This window comes from Macrobrachium rosenbergii, chromosome 56 (assembly GCF_040412425.1).
Source record: "Macrobrachium rosenbergii isolate ZJJX-2024 chromosome 56, ASM4041242v1, whole genome shotgun sequence".
Taxonomy (NCBI): Eukaryota; Metazoa; Arthropoda; class Malacostraca; order Decapoda; family Palaemonidae; genus Macrobrachium; species Macrobrachium rosenbergii.
In genome coordinates, this window is record NC_089796.1 from 53,181,793 (window position 1) to 53,200,942 (window position 19,150).

General features: G+C 44.2%; 2 protein-coding genes across 2 annotated transcripts; both read right to left on the reverse strand.

The window, feature by feature from the left end:
- Window positions 1–4,272: 4,272 nt before the first annotated feature.
- Window positions 4,273–8,082, reverse strand: LOC136836207 (uncharacterized). Its single transcript, XM_067100211.1, has 4 exons — window positions 7,614–8,082; window positions 6,039–7,566; window positions 5,030–5,736; window positions 4,273–4,928 (listed from the first exon to the last, which is right to left on the reverse strand). The coding sequence occupies exons 1-4, from the start codon at window positions 8,080–8,082 to the stop codon at window positions 4,273–4,275; spliced, it is 3,360 nt and encodes a 1,119-aa protein (XP_066956312.1).
- Window positions 8,083–8,266: 184 nt separating this feature from the next.
- LOC136836208 (uncharacterized) lies at window positions 8,267–17,646 on the reverse strand. Its single transcript, XM_067100212.1, has 2 exons — window positions 17,163–17,646; window positions 8,267–8,991 (listed from the first exon to the last, which is right to left on the reverse strand). The coding sequence occupies exons 1-2, from the start codon at window positions 17,644–17,646 to the stop codon at window positions 8,267–8,269; spliced, it is 1,209 nt and encodes a 402-aa protein (XP_066956313.1).
- Window positions 17,647–19,150: the final 1,504 nt, after the last annotated feature.

Below are 19,150 nucleotides of genomic sequence, written 5' to 3' on the forward strand. Positions count from 1 at the left end.
GCTGTGGTGTGTGCGATCCTGGGGATGAACCTTCTGTAGTAGTTCACCATCCCGAGGAACTCCTGGATGGCCTTGACAGAGGTGGGGACCACGGACACCATCCGGGGATATCTTGTGGCCCAGGAAATCGGCTTTCTGGACGCCGAAGGTGCACTTGTCGAAACGTACAACGAGGCCATTCTCCTATAGGAGCTGCAGGACTGCCCGGATATGTTTCTGGTACTCCCTGTGGGACCTGGAAAATATAAGGATATCATCTACGTAGCAGACGCAGAACTTCAGGTCCCCCAGGATGCTGTCCATGAGCCGCTGGAAAGTTGCCCCGGAGTTCCTCAGGCCGAAGGTGGAGAAGGCGAACACATAGGACCCGAAAGGCGTGATGATGGTGGTCTTTGGTATGTCCTCTGGCACGACTGGTACCTGAAAATAGGATTTCAAGAGATCCAACTTAGTAAAAATTTTGGCCCCGTGGAAGGAAGCCGTTAGGTCCTGCATGTTCGGCAGGGGGTAATGGTCAGGTTCCGTTGCGAGGTTAAGCCACCTGTAGTCACTGCAGGGTCTCCAGGAGCCATCTGGTTTCTGCACCATCTGGGGGGGACGCCCACGGGCTGGAGGCCTTCTTGCAGATTCCCATCCGCTCCATTTCGGCGAATGCGTTTTTGGCCTCCTGTAGGCGCCGCGGGGGAAGCCTTCAGAACCTCACGTGTGCAGGGGGGCCATTTGTCTTTATGTGATGGTAGATGCCATGTTTGGCTGGGGCCCCGGGGACTAGGCGGAGCTCGAGCCTGAAAACATCCGGGAACTCTGTCAGCAGCTGTGCATACTGGTGGGGGCCGGTAGAACAGATGGCAGGCGCCTTGGGTCCCGTCCGTTGTCAACGGGAGAGACTGGCAGGAGTCAGTGTCGAGGAGGCGCTTCCTACTGACGTCGACTGCCAGCCCGAAGTGGGCAAGGAAATCCGCACCCAGGAGCGGGGTCCTCACGTCCACGATGACGAAGTCCCAGGAACATCTCCGGCCAAGGATGGAGATCGACAGGGGCCTGGTGCTGTAGGAGAGGATGGGGGACCCGTTGGCGGCCGTCAGGAAGGCAGCCGGGTCTGATTCTCGCTTGAGGTCCTCTCTGGATGCCAGGAAGATTGATCTAACAGCCCCCGTGTCGACCAGCATCATCCTGCCAGAGATGGTGTCGCGGACATAGAAGCCTACTGGTTCTGGGCCCCTGGGTTCTTCTGCTGCCATGGCGGTCTGTCCTGCTGGCCACTGCCACCCCCATTTTGTGAATAGGTGAATGAACAGGGTGACAGGCAGTTCCGGGCATCCTTGCCAAACTGCCTGTGGTAGTGGCAGAGCCCCAGGGAATTCCACCTGTTGTGAGGCGCTGGGTGCCTCCTGGCGATGGCGTTGACTTCCTGTTCTGCGCCCTCCTCCTGCTGGATGGTGCTGACTGGTAGTGCGGGTGCTGGTACCCGCTTCGTTGCCCTCATGGAGTCCATCAGGTTCTGCGCCGTGCGGATCAGGTCGTTGAGGGGCATGGCGTAGGGCGCAGGGATTTGTGTCCGGACCTCCGGGAGGAGCTGACGAAGGAGGAGCTCCCGCGACAGACTTATTTCGTTTTGTTTTCTGGTGCCATCGGTGTCTGGGAGGGTGAGGAGGTCTATCATGCCCCATGACTCCATGACGCTCTGCTCCTGCTGCGGGCTGACGGTGAGGTCGAGGGCGCGGGCGGCCCGCTCGGCAACCGGCAGGGAGCATGCCTCAGTAGGGACTTCTTCAGGAGGTGGTAGGTGAGGGGGCGTGCGCCGGACACCCGCAGGGACGAGCTTTTTGTAGATTTCTTCCGGCAGGGCGTTAAGTACGGTGTCCGCCTGCAGCACCCCGTCGGTGAGTTCCGCCATCCGGAACTGGCTCTCAATCCTGTACAGCCATGACGATGGATTCACCTGTGTGAACGGAGGCAGTTTTAAGGTCAGGGCGACCTGTGATTGTCCTGCCTGGCAGGGGCCCGGGCAGGGGAGAGTGCAGGGCACGGGCAGGGGAGAGTGCGGGCACAGGCAGGGGAGAGTGCGGGGCGCGGGCAGGGGAGAGTGCGGGGCGCGGGCAGGGGTGTGGAGGAGCATGAGAGCCTCAGCACGGGGCCAGGCACGGGTGATATGGGGGGGAGGTAGACATCCGAATCTGTGAGGTTAGCGGTTAACTGAACGAGGGAAGGGATGTCCGCGTCCATACTCGCTCTTTGCCCTCTTAGCTGGAGTAGGGTACTCACGTCAAAACGCACTTGGAAGCGCACTGTGTGAGTCCGCTAATGACGCTGGTGATTTTGCCGACGAGAGTCAGCATGCCCAAACGCTGGTTCAGCGCTGTGATTAGTCCGCTAAGGGCATGAGTAAGTTCCTGAAACCAAGACTGAGTCGCCGTATGGGTCCGCTAATGGCTTCGGCAACCATTCCGGGGTCACCACTTTATGAGGTGCGAAAGAAAAGAGCAGGATAAGGTTACTGCTACGTTAGTAATGATCCAGGCAGTTTATATAGCGGCAGACTGGTGTCGCGCCGCGGAATACAATGGAAACCTCAGTGACCTGAGGTCGATAATAAATAACAATAAATACAGCGAACCAGTACACTTTACAATGTAAGAACAGACAGAAATGGAATTGGATACAATCTTGATGCCTGTGAAAGAAGAAACATGTGATACATTTTTGACAGCAAGTAAACAAAACATATACATAGTTTAAATGATTGACCTTTGCGTGACCTGGCGTGTTAGGCATGACTAATTGTAGGCAAAGAAAATGGGACGTCATGACAGAAAACTTGCTCAACAGAAACTTTACAAATAACACTTTTAGCAGAGACTTCACGAATGGCTTTACAGATGTCTTTACAGCTTTATCAAATTGCAGACGGTACATTGGCTGTGGAAACGTCGACTTGTCTTGTGCTTCTTGCAGTGAAAGGGCCTCTGCAATCAATTCTTCAGTATCCCTTTCAAGAGGATTAATAATACTTTAATTTTTGAACGGCAATAGCATAACTAACCACGTGGCAGCCCCTGTTATATCTGCCTATCATTCCCCAGTCTTCTGACTGACGTGTTTAATTGTAAATATATTCCATTTAAAGTAAACCTAAGTGTTTATCTGCAACAGTCCCTTGCTGAAGTACGGCCCTCAGCCCAACAGTTTTTTTCTATTAAGGTTCCTGCCTGACCTAGCAATTGCAGTCAGAATCTCAAGGTGTATTAGTAAGCCCCCTGTTCACGAGCTAGACGCCGGACTGGACCCCAGAACACGGAATACAGCAAGCAGGCCAGGTGAGAACTTTAAAAAGTGGCGACCGATGCCTAGGATCGTAGATTCCAGACAGTAGCTTTCACTAAAGCTGGATACGAGATTAGAAACGAATCTAGTAACATAAATCCTAAAATAAGCACAAGCAAGCAAGTTCCCACAGCATAAGTACGATAATATTTTTAGCTTACCATAGGTACGAATAAAGCCGTGACTGTGTACAGTACATTGTTAGGAAACAATAGGCCTCGTGCATGCTAACGATTTTTCACAGTGAAGAGAGATCGTGTCGTCCAAAAAACACAAGATGTTTGACTAACGCATGGTAGCCTGCATGGCTTAACCGTTAGGATTAGCTAAGCAGTGAAGTACGAACATAAGTGAGAAAGAGAGGACATAGTGCACTTGTTTCCTCCATGTGCTCTGGACAATTAGTCGTCCAAAATATTAGCTAGGTACACCGTAAAATTCAGACCGCGAATTATAGCCCAACCAGAAATTTTTCGCTTCACTGGAGTATATATTATATATCTCTCTCTCTCTCTCTCTCTCTCTCGCTTGTCGTAGCAAAAGCGCTAGGTTTTCGTAAAAATCCGGGTTAAAATTTTAAATAATTTTTTTGTTGCGTCCAAGAAGAAAACCATTTCATTTGTGTACGTTCCTCTCAATGGCCACTGCTTCGAGCGTCACGGAAAGATTTCGTAAAACAAGGAGGGTGTACTTGAGGCAGGTTACTAAAAGGCGCCATTCCCGTCAACAACATTTTACTGACGTTAAGTCATACACAAATACAAACTAATCTTGGTAAATAAGTACCTCTCAATACAAACAATGTTGAACAATTTTAATACCAAATAATACTGCACAAATTACAAGTTAACATTGAATAATAAAAAATGCAGATTCAACATCCTCCCAACCATAGGAGTACACTGCTACTCCTATGAAACTCTTACTACACACTGTAGCCTACACAGGTTACAAATCTAGTTTCACAGGTGCTTTTACCAAACGCCCTCTGCGAGTGTAAGACATTGGCTCAACTCTGGATTGTGAAATATCAGGATCAGAGTCATCAGCATTCACATCAGAAAGATTATAAACAGGTTTAGGCACAGATTTATCATTTACCTCGGAAACAATACAAGGTACACCACCCTCGGCTTCTGTGTCCAAAACATTTGAAATCTCAAGATCATGCAATTTTTGTACTGGTCTGTTAATAATACCTTTAGAAGTTTTAACATCAACACTTCTTATCACACCATCTTTACCTGGATATACTTCTATAATAACACCAAGTGGCCAGGACAACCTACGAACATTATCTTCCTTGACTAATACCACAGAACCTTTCTTTACATTACACTTAGATACAAAACCTTTAATGGCACCTGGTAAATTTCTTATGTAATCAGAGCTCCATATTTCCCAAAACTTATCCAACTGTCTTTGTCGGGCAGTCTCTCTCATACATAAATCTTTAGAAGACACACACGAAGAATGCTCCTCAACAACTTCTGGCTGGACACCGGCAGTACGGCCAATAAGAAAATGTGAGGGGGTCAATGGATTGGATGTATCAACCTCCTCACCCACAAATGTCAAAGGTCTCGAATTAATGCAAGCTTCAACTCATGAAGAGTAGTTTCCAATTCACATCTAGATAGGCATTTGACACCCAATGTCTTTTTCAGTGCTGACTTAACTGATCGAACTAGACGCTCCCACCAACCTCCCCACCAAGGAGCACGGGGTACAATAAATTTCCACTGAGGAGCTAGTGGGCCATAGTGTTGCTGTAATAACTGAAAAACTCCAACAAATGTCTTTGCATTATCAGAATAAAAAATTGAAGGAAGACCACGTCTTGCTGTAAATCTACGGATGGCAAGAAGACAATCTAGCATAGAGAGAGAATCAGTGAGTTCTAAGTGTAGAGAACGAATAACAGCACAAGTGAAAAGCAAAATATAGAATTTTTTGGAGGGCAAATCTACACAAAACAATGGCCCAGCAAAATCTAATCCTGTTACAGAAAAAGGAGGTGCTGATTTAACTCTCAGTTCAGGGAGAGGAGCTACATTTTGACTACAAGCCTTGGAGTCATACCTGCGGCAAGTTACACATTCTCTACACACAGTCTTGGCTATCCTTCGAAGTCGCACAATCCAATAACCATTTCTCAATGTGGACACAAGGGTAGAAACGCCAGAATGTTTCAGAAGAACATGCTGGAAACGAACTAAAGTCTTCACCACATGAGTAGAAGAAAGAATAATAGGATGTTTGCTTTCATAACACAGATCTGAATATTCTAAACGACCTTTAATTCTCAAAAGACCATCATTATCCAAAAAAGGATCTAATTTTACTAAAGGGCTTCCCCTGTGAAGTGGTCTACCCTGAATCAGGGATTCAAATTCTCGTGGATATGCTTCCCTTTGAACACAAAGGTACAACTTACTCTTAGCTTTAGTTAATTCACAATATGATAAAGGACCAGAGCATTTAACAGATTGTGGTTTGCAATTATTAATAAATCTTAAGGTCCAAGCTACTATATTAAGGGCTTTCTGAAACTTACTCCATCTAGAAAATTCAAATACTTGGGAAAATGAATCCACAGTTATACAAGCTACTACATTTTCCTCAGAACTTTCATCCCTTAATGAAATCCTTAACTGTTCAGGTTGAAGCAAAGACAAAGACTCAGCCTCTTGAAGCCACGGGGGCCTACCAACCAAAGATCTGAAGCTACAAGGTGTTCAGCAAACACTCCTCTAGAAATGAGGTCAGCAGGGTTATCCTTTCCTGGACAATGATACCAACAATCAGGTGATGTTAAGCTCTGAATTTCCATGATTCGATTTGCTACAAATGGTTTCCATCTACTAGGGTCTCCTTTTATCCAGGAAAGTACAACTGTAGAGTCTGTCCAGCAATATGAAGTTACATCTTCCTTAAAACGAAGGGCAGATTTGACAAAAACTAGAAGCCTGGCACTAAGCATTGCCCCCAGCAACTCCAAACGAGGCAGTGAGACCTTCTTTATAGGAGCTACCTTACCTCTGCTCATAACAAGGGAAGCTTTAAAGGAACCATCCTGCAAAGGAACTCTCAAATATACACAAGCACCATATCCCTTTTCAGATGCATCCCCAAAGGAATGAAGCTCCAAACCTGTTAGGTCTTTCCATGAAAGATCCTCAAAGTAACATCGCTGAACCTTCCATGAGCCAAGTTTCTCAAAACCCCTTAACCACCTTTGAAATTTACAATGCAACTCTTCAGGTAACACATCATCCCATTTAAGTCCAATTCTCCATACATCCTGAAAAAGAATTTTGGCAAACATAACAAATGGGCTAATAAGTCCAAGAGGATCAAAACATCTGGCTATTAAGCTGAGAACACTTCTCTTAGTGGACACCACACCCATCTGAGACCCAACATTTACTTCACTAAATGAAAAATAACCACGAGTGGAAACCCACTGCATACCCAGGATTTTTATAGATTTATTTCCACAACAGTCATCAGGGTTTTCACTAAATTTATCTGCTAAACTCTTACAATTTGAATTCCATTTAGATAAAGACATACCAGCTTCAGACATAATCTTACAGGCTTTATCAAATTTTACACAAGCTTCAGCAATACTGTCAGCTCCTGACAGCCAATCATCCACATACAGATTACAATTCAGTTCGTCAACTACTTCAGAATTAGGATATGACTTTAAATGATGTTTAATTGTAGCATTCAACAAGAATGGGCTACTCTTATTACCAAAGGGAACACGAACAAACCTCATTACATGGACAATGCCCTTATTTTGCCACAAAAACCTGTGAACATCTTGGTCTTCCCTCTGCACCTTGATTTGTAGGAAAGCTTTAGTTATGTCTGCTGTTAAAGCTACCCTCCATCTTCTAAATCGTATCAGCACTTCAACAAGATCAGGATTGAGAGAAGGTCCACATTCCAAACAGTCATTCAAAGAAATACCATTATAACTTACAGCTGAAGCATCGAAAACAGGTCTTACCTTGGTAGAATTACTACTCTCACGGATAACAGGACGATGCGGTAAGTAATAAACAGGATATACACTAGAAATCTCAGAATGTGGCACTTCCTCAATAATGTCATCTTTTTCATATTCTTCAAAAACCTCATCATACCTTTCCCTTAAACCAGGAGTTTTAACAAATTTCAAATTTAAATTTTCCAACCTTTTACGTGCTAGTTTTTCATTATTCTTCAAATCTGTTTAGCAACATCAGATTTCCATGGTAAAGACACTTCATACCTACCATCAATAAACTGTACATTATCAGAAAATTTCTGTAAAACAGTACTGGATGAAAACTCATTGGATACAGCTTCTTTTGAAGAGATTCCCACAGATTCAAGATCCCAAAATTTATGTAAATCAGACTCTGATACATTATTTACAAACAAAAGCTGGGAAGTTACACTTACTCTGTCCAGAGGAATATTACAAGACCCTGACAAAACCCACCCAAACACAGATTCCTGAGCTACTAAATTTTTAGATTGTAGAGTTTTATTAGGTACCATAAATCTCCAATAGGCATTTAGGCCTACCAAAATATCAACATTTACATGGCGGTTGTTCATGTAATCATCTGCTAATTGCAATTTAGAAAATGCCATTACCTCCTCATCAGGAACACTAGGTCGGAACAATGGTGCGCAAATGTCAGGTACTTCAGCTGCCATTAAAGAATGACTCTCACCCTTATAACCAACTAAACTCATCTCATACACATTACATTGGTTACTCTTGGAAGCTTTACCTCCTCCAAATGAAGAAAATGATATGTACTCAGAAGTTATCCACTTAGGCCTTACCCTTTTTACAAATTTACTGGAAACATAAGACCTATCAGATCCTGTGTCAAATAGTAGTGTAGCTTCAAATATACCCTTTTTCCCCAACACCTTAACCTTTGCGGTCTGCAATACACTGCGTGATTGAGTTAACACTGTTATTTAGGTTAGATTCACAATGAGCTACCCCCACATGAGTTACATTTTCATCAATTTTATCCTGAGACATAGCACCACTTACATTTTGATCATTCTTATTATACACTTTAGTCTTATTGCCAGTGCAGCATAAAACATTATGTTTTCCCTTACACTTTACACATTTTGATTGGCAACCTCTGGAAATGTGACCTTTTTCCAAACATCTGAAACACAGTTTGGCACTCCGAATGGCCTCTTCACGTTCAGCAATGGAAAGTTTCAAGATACCAAAACAATTTTCACTCTTGTGATTTTTACCACAAAACATACACTTATAAAAGGACACCTCCGAAGAGGTCTGAAGAGCAGAGGCAGAACCCTGAAATTTAATTCTTTTCTCAGATTCAACACTTTGGTTATCACTCTTTACTGCATTGATATCCTTAAATGTATCTGACCTTTCTCGGCGCTCTATTTCTCTCTGCAAAAAATTCAATAACCAATCTAGGTCCCTTTCATGTCCAGATCCTTCTCTGGACCACTCCAAACGAATGTCAGGAGGCAATCGAGACAGGATAACAGGCGTCATAAATACCCCATACTGGTTACCATCCACTCCTAATGCCTCTAAACTACGTACATGTGTTAAAAGTTCATCCTGTAATTTCCACAAAGAGGAAACATTTCTAGAAGGGCCTGAATATGTGCAAAAATAATACTATAGAGGGATGAATAAATTTGTTTTTATTTAGCATTTCCCAACGTTTTGTGAGAGAGAGAGAGAGAGAGAGAGAGAGAGAGAGAGAGAGAGAGAGTGTGTAATTGTCGTTAGTGAGTGCTTCGGTTGTTGGAAGAGGGATGAGGTCGTTAGTTTGTTTACGGCGCTGTCTGTCTGTGGAATATATGTGAGGATTTTTCGGTTTTGGAGGCAGTTTTGAGTCAGAGCTAGTGCCGGTCAGTCGTTTTTTTGGTCTTAAACAGTTTGTTTGTGTGCTGATTCAGAGTTGTTGTTTTTCCTTGTTAGTGTGCTGTTCTTGTTGCTGTATGTTCATGAGTCGTGTGTTTACTGTTTTGGTTTGGTTTGTGTGGTTTTGTGTGCTGTGTTGGCGACCGTGGACGCCTTACTCCATCTTCCAGCAACCGAGGACCAGGGTGAGTGTTGTGTACTGTTTTTTGTGGTTTTGAATTCCGCCACATAATATTTGGCGCCCAACGTGGGGCAGCTGGTGGGGCAGCTGCAATTGAGATTAGTGGCTAGTAGTGTGACTGGAGGGAATGGAAGAGGAACTGGGGAGGTTGAGAGAGGAGTTGCGGCTGGCAAGAGAGGAGAATGAGAGGCTGAGGGGTGAGAATGAGGAGTTGAGGAGTCAGTTGGAGGAGATGGGGGGAATGCTAAGGAGTGCGAAAGAAGAAATGAAAGGGGAGATGAAAGAGTCAGAAGAGAGAATGGAAGAGAGGATGGATAAAAAGTTGGAGGGAATGATGAAAGGTGTGGAAGAAATGGTGAAAGGTATGTTCAAGGGTGTTTTTGGAGAAGGGGCTGTTGGAGGCAGGTTCTCTGGAACGTGTGAAGGGGCAAGAGAGAAAGAAAAGGAGGAAGAAGTGAATGGAAGCGTGAGTGATGAAAGTGATATGGGAATAGGAAGTAAGAAGCGAGGGAATGAGAGGCAGGGTAAGGAAAAGGGGAATGAAAAGCAAGGGAAGGAACAGAGGGAAAGTAAGGATAAGTCAGGGGAAGAAAAAGGGAAGAAGGGAAAGGGAAAGGAAATTGGTAAGAAGGGTAAGGAAGTGGGAAAGGCAGGAAAGAAGAGAGAGGGTGAAGGCAGTAGTGATAGTGAGGTGGATGGAGGTGAGTGGATAAAAGTGGATAAAAAGAGGGGGAAGAAGAGTGTAATGAGTAAGATGAATGTAAGTGCGGAAGTGGACTCTTTGTATTCGGAAGAGGGTATGAAAGGACAGAGTGAAAGTAGCGAAAGTGGGAGTGAAAGTGAGAAAGAAGTGAGAAAGGCTATGTATGTGAGGGAGGTATCCCGGTGTGAAAAGTATAATGAGTATGGAAGTAGGGATGTGCATGATTTCTTTAGGGAGTATGAAAGGTTTTGTCAGGATAAGTATGGGGAAAGTAAGAGAGTGTGGGCACGAGAATTAGGAGAATATTTGACTGGGTTTTTTGCTTGATATGTATAGGGTTATTATGAGTGTGGGAGATGTTGAGTATGACAAGGTGAAAGCTAGACTAGTTGAGCAAGTGAGGCGTATGAAAGCGAGTGTTAAGTATAAGAGGAAGAATGAATTTGATGAGGCAAGAATGAAAGCTGGGAAACCTTGTCACTGTATGCTTGTAGGCTGGAGACGTTGGCGAGGAAGAAGTTTGGGGATGATGGGATAGATGAATGTAAGGAATTAGTACGGAAGTTGTTAGGGACAGTGCCAGATGGAGTTAGAGAATTTGTGAACTTGAAGCGGAAGGAGAAGAAAAGATGGACGAATGAAAGGTTGACTTGGGGAGAAATTTTGGAAATTGTAGAAGATTATGAGCTTGACAGGGTTATAAAAGAGAGCAGAAGTGTAGGTGTAAGGGCTGGGGTAGATGAGACAGTACCAGAGTTTGAAAGCTTTAGGGATGCAGTGTTGAGGGGCTCAATGAGAATGGCCGATAGTGTAATAGATAGGAGTGTAAGAGCAAGTAATGTGGAGGTGCCAGTGAGGATGAATGGTGGGTTTGTAAGGGAACAACGGGTTGGACGGGTTAGGGATAGTAGTGTACAAAGGGGAAGGTCGATGAGTGGAAGTCGAGCGAAGTGTTTTAGATGTGGAAAGGAAGGACATACAAAGAATGAGTGTAGGTGGGCTTTAGGAGCGTGTTTCGGGTGTGGGCAATCGGGACATTTGGTAAGGGAGTGTACGAAAGATAGGGGGGTTAAATGCTACAGGTGCGGACAGGTGGGCCATATTGCTAATGGTTGTAGGGGTACCCGAGTGAATGTAATATGTGGCAACTGTGGTAAGAATGGGCATTATGCGAGAATGTGTTCAGAACCGAGAGCGAAGTGTGACGAATGTGGAATGGAAGGGCATGTATCAAGTGTATGTAGACGAAAGAGGGTGACTGTGACAGCGAATTCGGGAAACTGAGTGTGAAGGGGGTTCAAATGGGTGGATCCTCCAGGATGCAAGCGGTGCGTGTGATGCATGTACGTGAGGGGGGTTGTTGCATGAGGGAGGTTTTGCTGGAAAGACTGACGAGTGCATGAGTGTGCAAGTGTGTTGTAAGGGAGTAAGATTGATTGCCTTAGTAGATACCGGGTGTAGTATGAATGTCATATTTAAGAATGGATGTGAGAAATTGAGGAATACGTGTGAGATTAGGAACTGTCAGGGGAAGCAAGAGGGATTGGAAATTTAGGGGTAGCAGTGGTTGGAAGAGTGTGTGAACGGTTAGAAATTGGGGTGTAGTGGTGGATGAAAGTGATTTTTGTGTGATTGAGAGTACGAATGATAAATATGATATTTTATTGGGATGTGAGTTTTTGAAAAAATGCGGGATGGTGGTCCGTCCTAGTATGAATGTAATTGAATTACGTATGAAAGGGGATGTGCTTGGGGATTTGTATTTGGGGAAGGATGGTAGGGTTGAGCAAAAATTGTGGAAGAGAGTGCCTGTAATTTGCGACAGAGAGGGTAAAAGTGCCACATGAGATTGGAGAATTGTGAGTGTGAAAGTGGCATGGCCGGACAGCCTCGGGATAGCCAACAATGATAGGTGTGAGTATGTGGTTGAGGGAATAGACATAAATAAATTAGTCAGGGCAAATGTGTGTGTATATGATGGGGTTTTGAACATGGGAGATCCGAGGGTATATATAACGTCATTGCCGAGTGTCAGGAAGAAGCGAGTCCGAGGAATATGTGAGGGAGATTGCGTGGGAATATTACGTACGTTGGTGAATGTGGATGATGAGAGGTACGTGAAGGTACGGCAGGTGATGACAGGTGATTTGAAAGGAGCTAATGATTGGACGTATGAGAGTTGAGTTGAAAGAAAGAGTAAAGGTAGATGAAAATGTAAGTGATAACGTAAGAGAACGATTGAGGAGAATGTTGTGGGATAGGCAGGGGGCATTGAGTCGTGGTGACGAGGATTTTGGGGATCGAAGCTTCCAGAATTTAAAATAGTTCTGAAGACGACACCCCATATATCAGCGTCCCCGACATTTTTCTCCGTCTATCAATCATGAGATAGAGGAGCAGTGTGAGGAGCTTGAGAGGGTGGGAGTGATTGAAAGGAGTACGAGCGCCTGGAATAGCCCCATTGTACCGCACGTAAGCCAGATGGAAGTTTGCGAATGTGTGTGGATTATCTGAAGGTGAATGAAGTAACTGTGAAAGAGTGATTTCCGATGAATGTGGTGTCTGATTGTGTGTACAAGATGAATGGAATGAAAGTGTTTACAAAGTTAGATCTGGTAAGGGGCTATTACCAGATGCCTCTGGAGGAGGGGAGCAGGCATATTACGGCCTTTTCTAGTAGTTCCTGCCACTACCAGTTCCGGAGATTAAGTTTCGGACTGGCTAATGCACCTGCTTTCTTCCAAAGGGCAATGAATGTGGTTCTGGCTGGGTTTGATCGCAAGAAGGTAACTGTTTTTATAGATGATATTTTGATTGCGAGTGAGACTGTAGAAGAGAATATGGAACTGCTTGAATGAGTGTTAGAAAGGTTGGAAGAAGTAGGAATAAAAGTAAAACTTGGAAAGTGTGCTTGGTTGGCTGGGGAGGTGGAATTCCTAGGGCATATGGTGAGTGGAAGAAGTGTAAGGAAGAGTGATAGGTTCGTGAATAAGATAAGGGAATTTCCATGTCCCCGGACCGTGCGTGAGTTGAAAGGATTTTTGGGTTTAATTGAGTTTGGAAGGAAGTTTATAAAAGATTGTTCAGGGATCGGGAAACCACTTACTGAATGGACGGGGAAGAGAAATTGTGTAAGATTGAAATGGGATGAGCGAATGATCGAAGCGTTCGAGAGATTGAAAGAGGAGGCTGCAAGAGACGTGACGTTGGCTTTCCCGGACTATAGTGAGAATGCAAATAAACTAGAACTGTATACGGATGCAAGTAAATATAGTATGGGAGGATGCTTGGTACAAATGCAGAAGGCGAATGGGGGAGAACAATTGAGAGTAATTGCGTATGTGAGCAAGGCGTTTGGAAAGGCAGAGTTGAAATATTCGGTGATTGAAAAGGAATTGTCTGCAATAAGGTTTTGTGTGAAAGCGTTGGAAGTATTTTTGTATGGGGTAGATTTTGTGATACGGACGGACCATCGACCGCTAGTATATATGGTTAAAAAGGAGAGTGTGAATGCTAGAATTGCGAGAACGATAGAGGATTTGAATGAGTTTAGTTTTAAGGTAGAGTATGTACAAGGTAGACAGAATATTGTTGCAGATGCTATGTCGCGTGTGTGGACTGAACGAGATGATAGGGTTAGGAGCGACTGGGACCCGGACCAAGTACCTGTAGGATTTGTGGTAAAGCAACAGTATGTAGGGGAGAATCGAGTGTGGGAATGTCTGTTTGGGGGGTTGAGTAATTTGGAAACAAATGGGTTGATTGACGGAGTACCTGCAAGCATGAACGAGTTACGTGAAAAGGTGATGAATGAGATGCCGGAAGGAGGAGTGCGCGAGGAAGGAAGGGAATTAGATGAGGAGGAAAAGTTAGTGAAAGTGTTGTTGGTAGTGGCTGAAATGTTTAAAATTACAGTACGATTGTTCTTTAGATGGAATAGGCCGGTGGAGTATAAAGGAAGGGTGAATGAAAATGGTACGAATGTGATTTTAAATGTTCACTGTGGAAAGGATACTTGTAGCTGGCTGGTTAAGAAAGGTGATTGTGGGGAAAATGAGGGAATAAGGGGTAGGGTTGAGGATATCGTTGAAGATGAATGCGATGAGGATGGTTGTGAGGAAGCTAAGCAGGTGAATGTAGCCGTGAGAGTGTGTATGCATGAAGCGAAAGGTAAATTAGTAACGAATGTAATGGTGGATCAGAATAAATATTGTAGTTTGGTAGACACGGGAGCACAAGTGTCGTTGTGAGTAGTACAGTAGTTAGTGAATTGGAAAGGTGCGATTGGGATATAAAAAGAAAATCAACGAGTGTAAGGATACATGGTTTGGGACAAGGGAGTGTGTTAGTATGGGAGGAGGTACAATTAAAAATTCAGTTAGGGGATTTGAAATAATACATAATTTTGTAGTAATGGATGAGAATGATATGCCAACATGTTTTTTATGAGGAATTGATTTTATGAGAATGCATGATATAAGTGTGGATGTCGGGAGGGGAATTTTAGGAAAGGGCGGCAGGGAAATAGCGAAGGTTAAAGGAGGGGATGTGTCTAAAACTAGTTTTGTAGGTATGGTAGATATTGCAAGGAGTGAAAATGATTTGTTGAGTGAAGAGGAAATTAAGCAGATGCAAAATCATTGCATGAAAATAAATATGTTAAGAGAGTGTGTGTTAGGGGGTGTAAGAGTAGGAAGTTGGCCGTCTGAGTTAGAAGTGTATAAGGGAAGTGCTAAGAGATTTGTTGTATGTAAAGGTATAGTTTATTTTTTGCATCAGGAAGGAATATGGGATGGGGAAGTGTATGTGCCAGTATTTTCGGAAGACGCAGCCGTGGGTATGTGTTTATTGGTGCATAATAGGTTTGGGCATCTGGGGAAAAATAAATTATGGGAATGTATGAGAGAGAGATTGTATGTGCCTGGATTGAGTAAAATTTGTGCGGATGTAGCGATTACGTGTGCGGACTGTCAGAAGGGTAAGTATCAAAGTGTGCATGCGAATCCACCTGTGGTGCGATTGCAGATGAAAGAGTTATTTGAGATGGTTGTGACTGATTGTGTGTCGTTGCCTGTGACTGCTAGAGGACATGTGGGAATGGTTGTAATGGTAGATCATTTGAGTAAGTTTGCGTATGCAGTAGCGATTCGGAACAAAAAGAGTGAGACTGTAGCGAGAATGGTGGGTCAAGTGATGTTGCCAATGTGTGTGTGCAAGCCGACGCGAATGTTGAGTGACAATGGGCCTGAATTTGTTGGATGGGAGTTTGAGCAAATGTTGCGTGATTGGGGCATAGAGCATGTGTACTCTACACGGTATATGCCCAGTGCGAATGGATTGGTGGAACGAACGGTGAGAACGTTGACGGAGATATTACGTATGATGAGTGAATGTGATAATGATTGGGATGTAAATGTTGGGCGAGCGTTGTGGGTATACAACGCCACCATGCATAAGGGTATTGGTATGTCTCCGTGTAAATATGAGTTAAATTTTGAAAAGTTAGTGAGACCGAGATTGGGTCTATCTGAGAATGATAGGGAGGTATGGAAGAAGGCGCATGAAAGGTTTGAAAGTTACAAGGTGGGCGAGAAAGTGTTGAAAAAAGTAATCGAGAAAGGGCGGTTGAATGTAAATAAAGTGCGTGAAAAATTTGAGGGTCCGCATGAAGTGTTGGAAGTTGGTCCCAGTGGGCTTAGTTATGTTGTAGGGGAAGTATGTGTAGATGGTAGTGTGAGAGAAATACGAGCGCATGACAACCAATTGCGTAGATGGAAGGATGTACCGGAATATGTGAGAGAGAATGGGGTGTATAAATGGTTGAAATCGAATGTGGATGAACCAAGTATGCATGAGAGCTTATGTATGGAGGATCAGCAATTTGTTTTGATAGATTATGGTAGAAAACGTAAGAAAGGGAAGAACGTAAGTGAACGGAATGGTCGTAAGTTGTGTGATAGGGGTGTGAGTGCCAAAGTGGAAATGAGTGATAAAGCGTAATAATACGGATGAATGGGATGGTATGAATAGAACGTATAGCATATGCGGGTTTGATATAACTGAGTTGACTGAACGTGTAGGGGTTAGTGAACGGTTGGAGGTGAGCGAAAGTGTAAGAATAAGAGAGCGTAGCAGTAATATACGAGTGATTGAAAGCATGAATGAATCGTTGCAAGAATTGGAAAGGTCAATGAGCGAATGGGATGGGTTAGTTGAAGAATTGGGGGAGGTATTCGGGAACGAGTTAGAGGGTATAGATGAGATTGTGGATGAAATTGAGAGTGGGAATAGTGAAGAAGATAGCGTGAATCTGAGAGAGAATGGAGGAGATGATGTGGATTTGAATGTTGCTAGAAGAGAGAATGATTCTGAGAGAATGATTGCGTGCCCGCGAACGCAATCTAGAGGACCTCCTAGTGAGCATCCATGGGTGTTGCGTAAGGCGATTTGAATGCAGTGTGAAAGGTATTGGTTGGGAAATGCTAAAAGGGGGGAGAATTATAGAGGGATGAATAAATTTGTTTTTATTTAGCATTTCCCAACGTTTTGTGAGAGAGAGAGAGAGAGAGAGAGAGAGAGAGAGAGAGAGAGAGAGAGAGAGAGAGAGAGTGTAATTGTCGTTAGTGAGTGCTTCGGTTGTTGGAAGAGGGATGAGGTCGTTAGTTTGTTTGGCGCTGTCTGTCTGTGGAATATATGTGAGGATTTTTCGGTTTTGAGGCAGTTTTGAGTCAGAGCTACTGCCGGTCAGTCGTTTTTTTGGTCTTAAACAGTTTGTTTGTGTGCTGATTCAGAGTTGTTGTTTTACCTTGTTAGTGTGCTGTTCTTGTTGCTGTATGTTCGTGAGCCGTGTGTTTTCTGTTTTGGTTTGGTTTGTGTGGTTTGTGTGGTTTTGTGTGCTGTGTTGGTGACCGTGGACGCCTTACTCCATCTTCCAGCAACCGAGGACCAGGGTGAGTGTTGTGTACTGTTTTTTGTGGTTTAGAATTCCGCCACAATACGTTCCTTTAACATTTTACAGGCTATGGGGTAATTAGCACTAGTCTGGGATAACCCCTGTATTACTGATTTTGCCTCCCCTTCTAACAGTGACTGTAAATAACAGAATTTACTAATAATGGGGATATCAGAATCATCTACCAATGCCACAAATCTGTCCCAAAATGACTGCCATTCAGTCAAAACTCCAATAAACTTAGGTAATTCTAATTTAGGCTGTCGCACATTACATTGGGCTAAAGAATCCGCAGACCCACTCTCACTTGGTGGCTTCTCAAGTATCTCCAGGGCTAATAACCTTTGGGCAGCCTGTATTCTAGGAACCCTTACCTGACGCCGAAACTTATCAGCATACTCAATGTCTTCTTCTAAGTCCTGTGGGTCACCAATTTCTAGCTCCAGGGCGGACTGCACTTCATCCAAATGAGCTAGACGTCGATCAAAGTCATCCACAGCATCTTGCAGTTCTACCTTGCTCACTTCTCGATCGCCAAGCAAATCCATCAGTGCATTCGACGAACGGGTCATCCATCCACGGGCGGCCGGCCGGCTCTTCCTCAGCTTTCCTTCCTTCATCTTGCCTTATTTATCAGGGTTGGGATTCTGCATACAACCAAAGAAATCCCGGGTTCTGGGCACCAAAATGTACGCTCCTCTCAATGGCCACTACTTCGAGCGTCACGGAAAGATTTCGTAAAACAAGGAAGGTGTACTGAGGCTGAGGCAGGTTACTAAAAGGCGCCATTCCCGTCAACAACATTTAACTGACGTTAAGTCATACACAAATACAAACTAATCTTGGTAAATAAGTACCTCTCAATACAAACAATGTTGAACAATTTTAATACCAAATAATACTGCACAAATTACAAGTTAACATTGAATAATAAAAAATGCAGATTCAACAATTTGCTTACACATGAGCCATTGTAAATCCAGAACTCATTGCCTTTGAACCCCATTTTAACTATGAGTAATCGAGCAAATTTCTACGCATTCTAAATCTAGAGCACCAAGCTGGGAAAACTGTTCCAATAGCATTCGTCTTTTTCATAACTTTTCGCACGAGATTTTGCTCACAACGTACAGCATGTGTTTAACCCAGCTTCCCCCCGCCCCCTTCCCTCCCCTCGTCAAATACCACATGAGTGCGACCATTGTGTTAATAACTGTAACATTTAGGCACGGGACAGTCAGGCATCTTTCATAAACAGAGTAAATATATTGCAGACTTGACCTTAAGAAAAATATTCAACCCCTGCACGTTAGTTGTAAGCATTTTTGTACTCGTCATATCAGGGAGATTTATTTACTTCGCCTCGGCACTGAAATTTATAACACCGTCATATTATTTGCATTTGGTTACTTTCGTATGGTGGCAGCTCAGTTCTTTTGCCTAGTAAGGGCGTGTTACCGAAACTTGTTTCACAGCATACGCTCATCTGCTTCAACCATAGGTGTTTCTCAGCATAATAAATCCGTTCAATTACGAACCTTTACCAATTAAGAAAGAGAAGCCACGGAAGTGCGAGAAAGGGAAGAAAGAGAAGCCAAGGCAGAAAGGGAGAGGCAAGAAAGAAAAGCCAAGGAAGAAAGGGAGAGGCAAGAAAGAAAAGCCAAGGAAGAAAGGGAGAGGCAAGAAAGAGAGCAAGCCAGGCTAGACAGGTTAGCTAAGGAAGACCGAGATCGAGCCCATGAGCTCGCCATGGCTGCTCAAGGGATCCGCAGCCCTACAACCACGCATCCACTGTCCTCCATCACTGCTGCTAGCTCCATGAAGCTAAAATGGAATGACCCAGAGCCCGAGACCCGGCTCAACCAAGTGGAGGAGGTCCTCAGGATTTCAAGCCCCAGCCCGCAGAAATCTCTACACTGCTGTCAAAGCATCTGGAGGGAAAGGGTCAGACCGCATTCTGCTCCGTCCTGTTAGCAGACCGTGGAAATCTTGTGGAGGTCCGGAAGGCCATACTTAAGGCCTATGAGCTCACCCCCGAAAGATGGAGACAAT

Excerpts from the sequence above, each read along its gene's own strand:
- LOC136836207 (XM_067100211.1), bottom strand. The coding sequence starts at position 8,082 with ATGAGTTTAGTTGGTTATAAGGGTGAGAGTCATTCTTTAATGGCAGCT. Across the intron at positions 7,567-7,613 it reads TAATGTACAGTTTATTGATG|ATTTGAAGAATAATGAAAAA; the intron begins GTAGGTATGAAG and ends GTTGCTAAACAG. Across the intron at positions 4,929-5,029 it reads CCGTGCTCCTTGGTGGGGAG|TTGAAGCTTGCATTAATTCG; the intron begins GTTGGTGGGAGC and ends ACTCTTCATGAG.
- LOC136836208 (XM_067100212.1), bottom strand. The coding sequence starts at position 17,646 with ATGGATTTGCTTGGCGATCGAGAAGTGAGCAAGGTAGAACTGCAAGAT. Across the intron at positions 8,992-17,162 it reads TGCTAATTACCCCATAGCCT|GCCCTTCTAGAAATGTTTCC; the intron begins GTAAAATGTTAA and ends GCACATATTCAG.